The following is a 9,530-nucleotide window of genomic DNA, read 5'->3' as shown; positions in this document are numbered from 1 at the left end:
TCCCTGGGGCCATCCCGCACACCTCGGCCACATCCAAAACCGAGGGCGAACCGCGCACCTCAGCATCCTAGGGGAGGCCGCCAGAGGCGGTGTCGGTGGAGCGCAATAGTGCGGGACAGACGGCGATCGGCCCGTGGAGACGAACCACATAGACTCCGTATCCTCTGTGACATCCGATGCCCGGTGACGCCTGGCCGCCCTCCGTGGAGCAACACGATGACCACCTCGTGTCCACGATGGCGAGCTCCCCCGCTTGCCAGCCGAAGGCCTTAGAGGCAGCAGGCAGGTGAAGGCATGGTGACCTTTGCACCTATAGTTGAAGCATCGCGCCGGGAAGACACAGTCGACCTTGACATGGTTGTTTGCCAAACAGTTGAAGCATAGGCCGACCAAGGCTGGGGGAACGGGCCTTGCTAGCTTCGGTTGCGAGCGGCGGCGCCAACGACGACAACTGCGCACCTCATAGAAGCCATCGGCATCTGGCTCCTCGAATGCACGAGCAGGATGCGCCATAGGGGAGGCCCGACGACGTGGAGAGGAGACGACAAGGTTCAGATCTAGCTAGGGGTAGGAGCGTCGAGCTGCAGCCATGAAGTCCCCAGCAACAACCCGGCATTGGTGACGATGGCAACGCGGGCGGCGGCGGCGACCGCCTTCCTCCGCGATGGCCTTACCCTTCCTCGGCGGCGGCGGTGAGGGTTCGGAGTCGGAGTAGTCCTCTGAGTCACTGAGGGACACCCGCTCCAGAAAGAAACTGGGCGACCCCGCACCAAGCGACCGCGGCGAAGGAAGCTCCTCCTCGGCCTCATCTGCCCAGGAACGGCGGGAGGGGGAGCCGTTCTCCATGAGGATCCCGGAGGCGGACAAGAGCGCCGGGAAGAACACAGTGGGTGGACGCCGGGGCCGGAGTGGCCACCGGCAGTTGGGGGGGTGGACGCTTACCTTAGGAGACTACCCTACTGCTCGAGTAAACGCACCTAATCTGAATGGTTTTAGAGTGTGTTGGTGTTCTTGTGTTAAAATGTTGTTTGCTTTTCATGTTTTCATCATTCATCTTCTTTATCAAAATACATGAGACTCGCAGCTAACCCGTCGGGTTCTCTTAAAAAACGAAGGGTTTCAGATCCAGAGGGCAATGCAAAGCGCAGGCTCTGTTACAATACCGACGTGAGTCAGATCTCAATCCATAGACAAAACTACCTGACATTTTAGCTTCGTGCTAACTCAAACTAAAGATATTTATAGAGAAGATTATTGACATTTGTGACACCAAATAAGTGCCATGAAATTATGTTCCGTATAATAATATAAGAAAAATGTCCATAGACAAAACCACCTGACATTTTAGCTTCGTGCTAACTCGAACTAATGATATTTATAGAGAAGATTATTGACATTTGTGACACCAAATAAATACCATGAAATTATGTTTCGTATAATAATATAAGAAAAATGTCCAAATTATTCTCCCAAGTTTGGTCGACGTCTAGATAACCCATAAACTAACACTACATTCGATTTACTCTCTCTCTGTATTTTTTTAATATGTCCAATTTACACCTGAACACGATTTATCTTTTTTGTTTCTCTACATATAAAATTCGATTTTAAACTTTATAACAGGGCATCGTGTTTTGTCTTAAAAAAATACTTTATGAGTACAATTCCATATCTCTAATGTTCATTTATATTAAATTTCCTAACCTATTAAAATAATGGTAAAAAAATTCAAGATGTGTTCTTGTAACATTAGTTATGATTCTATCATCTCACAAAATTTGAACTAAAACTCAACACACACAGAGAGAGAAAAATAACAAATTTTGTTGAGGGGTAATGTAAGGAAAATGGACCCCAGGCCCATTCACTTTGGATTTTGGTGTTTGATGACCAACATAATCAAATTGGACTAATGAATTTGTAAGTAATTGTTTTGTAGTTCAATAGGGTACAAGACGTGACTTGGACGAATGCGACATGATGATCCCACGATCAACACCATAAGCAAGACCCTAGAAGCACAAGAGAAGATCCAAGATATCAAGCAAAGTGCAAGCACGAAGGTGGGAACCAAGCCGGACGTAAGATCGCGAAGAAATGAGCTCGGCAGAGGTGATCGGACGCGGCCCTATGAGCACCGGATGCGTCCGATCAGTTGGTCGGCAACAGCAGGCGTCAGCAGTAGCGACCGAACGCTAAGCGAGGCAGTGACCGGAATCATGGACTTCACTGTTCATCGTCGCGGCAACAACTCAGTGAGGACCGAACACAGCGGCACTGGATGACAGGACGCACAAAAGTGCAGCGTCCGATCATGTCCATAGAGATTTTAGAGTGGCGTAAATGCGACCGAACGCGTCCGATCGATGATGACCGGACTCGGCAGTGCGTCCGATCAACGCCCGCGCTCAACGGTCGGAACGACCGGACGCGTCCGGTCAAGACGACAGCAGCGTTCGGTCAATAGCAAAAAGCTATGTTTCACCCCCAAATGCTACTTTCTCTATGGGGCTTATAAATTGACCCCCAACCGGCCATTTGCGAAGTGAAGAGTTGAGAAAACATACCAAGGGTGTTGATATACCATTTTAGTGATATCCATTTGCATAGTGCTTAGTGATTCATTAGGTGATTAGTGTAGATGCTTTGCGAAGTGCTTAGGTTGATTAGACCATCGCTTATGCACTTGCTCTAGGTTTAGGCCTAGTGTTTAGTGAGATTTGCACACCTCTTATCACTCGGTGCTTGCGCGCACCATTGTTGTACATCGAAGGGGCTTGTAGTCTTGCGAGATCACACCAACCGCGTTTGTGGTGTGGCCGTCATCGTGTACCGAAGGGAATAAGGCCCACGGCGGTTTGGCCGGAAGCTTGATAGTGAAAACGGCGGGGAGCGGTCCGGGAGAGGCTTGCCGAAAGGCATATCGAAGACCTACTTGCGCGTGGGGAAGACCCCAGGCTATCCACGGAGTTACCCGACCGGAAGCTTGGCGCTTGCGAGGGATTCCTTGCGAGGGGCTCCAACGAGGACTAGGGAAAGCTTGCGCGCTTCTCGATACCTCGGTAAAAATACCAGAGTCGTCGACGGGAGTTTACATATCTCTACCTTACTCTTTAGCTTTCGCATTTACATTGCTATCTTGGTGTGTACTTTACTTTTCTAGCTTAGTAATATGCTAGTTGATAGGATTAGAACCTAGGTTGTATGACTCTTTTTTGCGGTAGAGATAGCAACATACTAGTAAAACCGTAGTTGCACATTTAGATATCTTATCTTTTGCATAGGTTTTGCTAAAAATAGAAAAAGATATCATAGTTTAGAGTTTTAAGTTGTCTAATTCATCTCTCTCCTAGACGTCATGGTCCCTTGCAGGTAAACTGGATCAAGTAAAATAGTTTGGGGAGTATAAATCAACAATCCGCCACCGTCCGTCTTCCTTGTCTTCTCCGACCCAACAGAGCAAGGCTACGACGATGGTTGTGGTGGCCAGAGGCACAACACCAGACGGCCGCCGAGGCTCGTGCCTGTATACAATCAGCGTTGTTCAGATAGTCTCTAATCCGAGCGAATTAGGAAGGGTTTAGAATTAGAGGTTAGCCGAACAAGCCCATATCCGTGCCCATGTAATTCCCTCTTCGGTATTCCCCCACCGATATTCATCCGCGGGTGTTGCCCCTCCACGCCCCCCCGCTAATCGTGCTTGTGTTGTGTGCCTGCCTCCAGGCTCCAGTGACATTCGGCCTGTTCGCTGGTTGGTTTCTGGGCTGGTTTGGGCTGGCTGGTGCTGGTTTGTTATGAGAGGAAAACACTGTTGGCTGGCTGGTTTGAGCTGGCTGAAACCAACAAGCGAACAGGCTTATTAGTTATCCAGAGTCTGCACTAACCGGCCGCCTACTCGTGGGAGTCTGTTTGCTTGTTTACGAGGCAGAGTTGACACCTGCTTTACTTGGCAAGTTGGCAGTGCTGCAACCAAACAGCCCCTACATCTTCCGTGGGCTTCAAAATGGTGAATTCAGCAAGCCCGCAGATCAAGTAAAACCTCCCGCCCCAGAACTTTCGTGATGATAACTGTGTTTCCGGCATGAACAAGATGCAACCTCGATGGCACTGCGTACTCCTGTTTTTACCTCACTCATGACGCATCCTGCATTTCTCAGGAGTTGCACCTCTGAAAGCTAGACCGTGCCCATTAGCAGCACTGTAGCAGGCTGCATGCAATGCGACTGGCAAAATTGCGTAGGCAGTAGCAGTACAGTAAAGTCCATGTTTACCGGGCCGAAGCCCAATACACCATCTAGCCCGAAATTGCCGCAGCATCCGGATGGATATGTAGAGGAAGCAAGCCAGCAATAGATAAGCAGCTCAGGCCCACACATTTATTACTCTTTTCCCACAGCAACCATGCAAAGGGCAGCCAGTAAACGGTGATAATGGTTTCAGATCCAAAGGGCAGCCAGTAAACATGTATGCATTTTCAGTGAGCGAATGATGGCACTTATATCATGCGAATCCCAGTATATTAGAGGTCAAAAAGAATGATTGATGCTCTCATCTTACTTGCATTAGTAGTATAAAAATATTAATAACAATAGGGTTTACAATGGCCGCTGGACCAAGTACAACACTACAACAGAGAATTCCCTTATGTGTAGAGCTACCGTACCGTATAGAAGGATGAATGGATCGAGTGACAAAATGGTGAGAATTCAGTAAGCGATCAAGGGGAAAAAAAAACCTCTCAACGCAAAACTTCATGACAACAATGCCGTCCGATGTGACCTTGCTAAACTGTGTTTCCGTCCTATGATGAAGATGCCACCTCGATGGCACTGCCAAGCGGCCATGCGGCTTCAACATATGCATCGCTGTAAGGGACCTTCTTTACCAAGGTCATCTCATGGTCTGGATCAACGCCTGCAAGAATGTTTGCAAAATAAGTGAGAACAGACTTAAAAACCTTTATGCTGTTCTGATTTGTTTCGTTTGATCAGGTCATACCGAATCCGTCCACAAGTAATGTGTACTGATAAACAAGGTCCATGCAGATATATGGAATGTTATCCTTTGGGACACCAGGGAAGGTAGCCTCGGCATTCTTGACGCTCAACGAACAAGCACGCTCGGCAGCTTGTCTGAAGTCCGAGGGTTTAACTTTAGCAACAGCTGCATTGGCGTTCACAAATCCAGCCTGAAAAGACACCAGTAAATGGTTACAGATGTAACAAGGGCTGGCAAACAACAGAATTAATTTCAAAGTTCAGATGAGACACACCACAAAACTACTAGAACCATTTGTTCCATAACCTTACCTCAGCAGCCCTATCAAAGAAAAAGGATGCTACAAAGAGATTCTTTTGTCCAGCACCACCACCACCATTCCAAATGCCACCAAAAGAACACTTCATGTGGGTGCATGCTTCATCAACTTTAAGAGCTTTCACTGCATCATCCTTGCATTTCGAATAACTAGCACCAGAAGGTGAAGCAGATGCTTCAAATGTATCTTCACCATATTTGTATTGCCCTACAATCATTACACACAATTTTATCAGGTGCCACATGCCCACACTGCTACTGAGAGAAATCAGCAAAATATCAGATGGTGAGGAACGTAGAAGTTAAAAAAAAAAACAATCCAACTGGGTCCAAAATCTCTTATCTGTCCATGTATTAATCATGTGTCTATTAAGCACAGTTGTGACCAGCACTGTAACTAGACTATCAAGGTAATATAAGACATAGGTTTTATTAATCATAGAGAATGATTGCTGACAGAGAATTAATTTGTGGGACATCAAGCAACGACCCTTTCCCAAACAAAACATTGTGGCAACTTGACAGAGTTCATCTTTTTAACAAAAAGAACATCAATTCATTGGGCGGGAGGTACTCAAGACTGTATACACAGGCAGGAAACATACATGATAGAGAGACAGGGGTAGAAGCAACCATACCTTGAAATCCCTCTAACATACAGTTGCTGTAACCATTGCCATTGCCAGCTTTTAAGACCTCTGCTCTAGCAGCCAGCAACCCGTAATGCAAATAACTGCAAAAAAAATGTTTCCAGCAATATTTTATGATGTTATGGGCAGGTATAATCACATCATGTAATTTCCGACAGACTGCCCAAAAGAATCATACAAATGACCAGTGCATGACTTTATGCCAGGAAATAGTACTAAAACACTGTTATCTTTAATGTCGTTCACTTAAGGTTATTCTACCCAGGACTAGCGTTTTCTTTCTGTTTTTTCATTACATAACAATTCTCTTAAGTTGCTACTTTCAGAACTAAAACAATTTTCAGCTTTGTTGGGGATTATGACCTCTGAATCAAAAAAAAAAAGGAGAAACAAGGGATTTGCAGTATTGGAACCACTATCAGGTGCTTAAATTGGTTTCACACTGCTGGTGTCTGTTACTATGCCTTGGGTTTGCCACAGGTGACATAAATTAGGACTTTAAAACGGTAGCAACAATTCAAAGCTCAATAATTTATAACACTAACCTATGGACATAAAGATAATACGTGGTTCCTTTGAGGAACAGTTTCTTCACATATGCATCTTCCCCATCGGATGGCTTAGGAGCCTTTTCTGCATCCTTCTCTGCAATAGCATATGCCATTTGGACAGATCCACCACCAAGATCAACTACTCCAACCGTGTCTGCATAAGTCTTTCCCAAGTTTCCCAACAGATAATTGATAGTAACCTATAAGTAGATAGAAAAAAATACTTGTTACGTGTTGCGGGACTGAAGTGTGAAGATAGAAGCACGAATCATGAGCAATTCCTGAACGCTCTCACACATGCGAATAATTCCTAAACCTCTGAAGTGATATGGGTAATAGGAATGTTTGGTGTGGGTCATAGGAATGTTTGATGAGATGTCATTTTGTCAAAACAAAACCTCTATCACGCTGACTGATTGCATTAGATTTGGATGAATTAAAACTAATTAGATTCTATGAACCTGAATTGGTTTAAACTATCACTTATATGATACTATTATTACATTGTGCAGCCTGGCAGACAGCAGTTCTGAACGGATTGACAGATAGATTGCACAAAGAAGCATTTTTTTGTAATAAGGGATGCACTTTTGTCCAAATCAAAGAATGCTGGTACACTAGCTAATCTTGTCAGTCTAGAGCCTTGGCAACATTGGATAGTGCCAAACATTTCTGAGAATCAGTTGGACAAAATTACGAGAGCAACAGATGGATAAGAACAGAATCATACCCACTCGTATGTGCCTTCCTGCGTTCCATCAAGAACTGTAACCCAATCCTCTTGGTTTTTAAAGGAACTCTTTTCGCGAAGAAGATCCCTAACCTGCACCAATGGCAGAAACAACAGCAGCAAATTTGAGTTAAACAGAATTTTGATGACCATGGTAATAAAACAACACAGATTCATTTAGAGAAAGCATGCTACATCCACTGATGAATGCAGTGACGACATTATTGAAAGGTTATGCTAGAAGAACCATTTACCGCTTGCAATATTGCCTCGGACTTTTGTGCACCCAAATTTCTCAGCCCTGCGGTGGCCTGCGCATAGAGAAGGAAGCTAATACAGTAAGAACACCATGAGGCATCAATTACACAACCTAGTGGTACGGTGTGCCACCCACCCCGACTCTGACAGGCGTTTGATCGCGCAATTTCGCGGGCACCACTCGCTTGGCTTCATCAAGGAGAGAGACGAGCGACTCGGCGGCCTCCCGGGGGTCGTTGGCATAGAAGCTAAGTCCCGGTTTTTTCTGCAGGCGAGAGGGGAGGGGGCTTTGAGATCACGAGACGCGAACCAGATCCAGATCCAATTGACGAACAGGTAGCGTACCTGGACGAAGAGCTCGATCTCGCTGCCAATGTGGACGAGATCCAGGTTGGAGTCGAAGCGGAAGACGTGGACGCGGCTGCCGGAGCTCCCGGCGTCGAAGATGACGGCGTACTTGTCAGCCCCCGCGGGGCCGGGCCTCCTGGCAACGCCCGTGGCGGTGGGCGAGCGCGGCATGAGGAGGAGGACGAGGGAGACGAGCGCGAGCGGGGCGAGGACCACGAGCAGGACGCCCCGGTAGCGGTGCGCGCGGTCTGCCAGCGTCTCCTGGCGTCCGCCGTTGGGCAGCGCGGAGTAGCGGCGCATCTTGGCGGCGTCGGTGGGGAGGAGCAGGAGGTCCGGGGACGAGGGCGTGCGGTAGCGGACGCCGCGGCCGCCGCTTGCGGTTGCGGCGGGTGTGGGGGCCGGGGGCGACGGCGACGGGTTGGCCGCCTCCTGCTGCGCGGGATCCAGCGCTCCGCGTCGGGGCGCGCGGCGCGCGCGTCGGTGGTGGATCTGCTGCTGCTGCGACTGCGTCGTGGCGGGGGGTTGGCAAGGGAAGACGCGGCAACGCTTAAGGCGGGCGCGGGGGGTACTTTGAGTTGACCTCGCTCGGGCTTGGGAATTGGGATCGCGTGTCGTCGGGGCGGGACGTGGGCAAGCGGCCGTTGGAGACGGGTGGGCGGCGGACGGAAATGCGAGCCTCCTCGGGATCTGCCGCGGGCGGACGGACAGCAGAGTGCAAGCGCGGCTGCGCGGGGAGGGGAGGCCGGACCGGGAGGGGAAGTGCTCTGCCTGCCGAACCGCTCGGCAGGCTGTGGTGTGCGGAATCCAAGGGTGGGAAACCGGCGGTTTGGAATGGAACGGTGCGTGCGCGTGCGCGTGCTGCTGCCCGAGTTCGCCGTGCCGGTGCCGGTGCCGGAGGCGCGCGTCGCGTTGGTGGGATTGGAGTTTCAGAGTTTGGCCGGGCACCGCACCGGGGCTCCCGGGCTGGGAAGGGCTGCGGCGGCGTGGACGAACGAATACCAACCCGGGGACTCCGTCCTGGGTCCACGCGTGTGTGTTTGGTACGAAGACTTGTGACTGGTTCACAACGTATACGCGATTCACAGCTTTTGTCACGTTGATGGATTGCGAACGGATTTTCTATACAGCTAGCTAGGCCATGTGTTTCGTCCGAGAATCAGGTGCTCGAGAACTCCACCTGGTTCAGATGGAAAAAAAAATGAAAATCGTAGCACAAGCTTGCGGACTATCGGATCGGTGACGCCAAAACGTTAGAAGATCTTGCCAAACCTTGCATACGGCATCCGCAATTCGCAATACAGGAGTTGATGAAGTACTCCTCACGACTTTCTTTTAAAAAAGCAAAGGTTAGGCAGACGGTGGACTAGCAAACTGTAGAAAACCGGCACGCGAATGGGCAGTGTGGGGCGTTGGTCTTTTTTATTACAATGTTGGTAAGGGGCAGCTAGTCTTGTATTGGGCCAAGACTTATGTCTCTAGCAGCTCGCCTGCTCGTAACAGGTTTTGTTGGGCCTACTAAGCCCAAGGCGTTACCTGAGGCCGCGAGGCCCCTCCAAGGCAAAGCTCGTTCGTAGACCCTCTCAAAAAAAAAAATGCAGGGTCGTAGACCCTGTAGCTCGCAGGCCCCCAGCAGGAGACGCTAAATTTGCTGAAAAAAACAAAACAAAAGCAGGAGGC

The 9,530-nt window shown here is 48.9% G+C and overlaps 1 protein-coding gene across 1 annotated transcript; it reads right to left on the bottom strand.

The window, feature by feature from the left end:
- Window positions 1–4,536: 4,536 nt before the first annotated feature.
- Window positions 4,537–8,872, bottom strand: LOC136552936 (probable apyrase 2). Its single transcript, XM_066544510.1, has 9 exons — window positions 7,851–8,872; window positions 7,642–7,770; window positions 7,502–7,558; window positions 7,248–7,340; window positions 6,512–6,717; window positions 5,955–6,049; window positions 5,310–5,524; window positions 4,999–5,188; window positions 4,537–4,914 (listed from the first exon to the last, which is right to left on the bottom strand). Exons 1-9 carry the CDS (start codon window positions 8,151–8,153, stop codon window positions 4,802–4,804), a joined length of 1,401 nt encoding a protein of 466 aa, XP_066400607.1. The 5' UTR covers window positions 8,154–8,872; the 3' UTR covers window positions 4,537–4,801.
- Between the last annotated feature and the right edge of the window lie 658 nt (window positions 8,873–9,530).

Source organism: Miscanthus floridulus, chromosome 4, assembly GCF_019320115.1.
Source record: "Miscanthus floridulus cultivar M001 chromosome 4, ASM1932011v1, whole genome shotgun sequence".
Classification (NCBI taxonomy): Eukaryota; Viridiplantae; Streptophyta; class Magnoliopsida; order Poales; family Poaceae; genus Miscanthus; species Miscanthus floridulus.
This window is presented reverse-complemented; position numbering and strand designations above follow the sequence as displayed.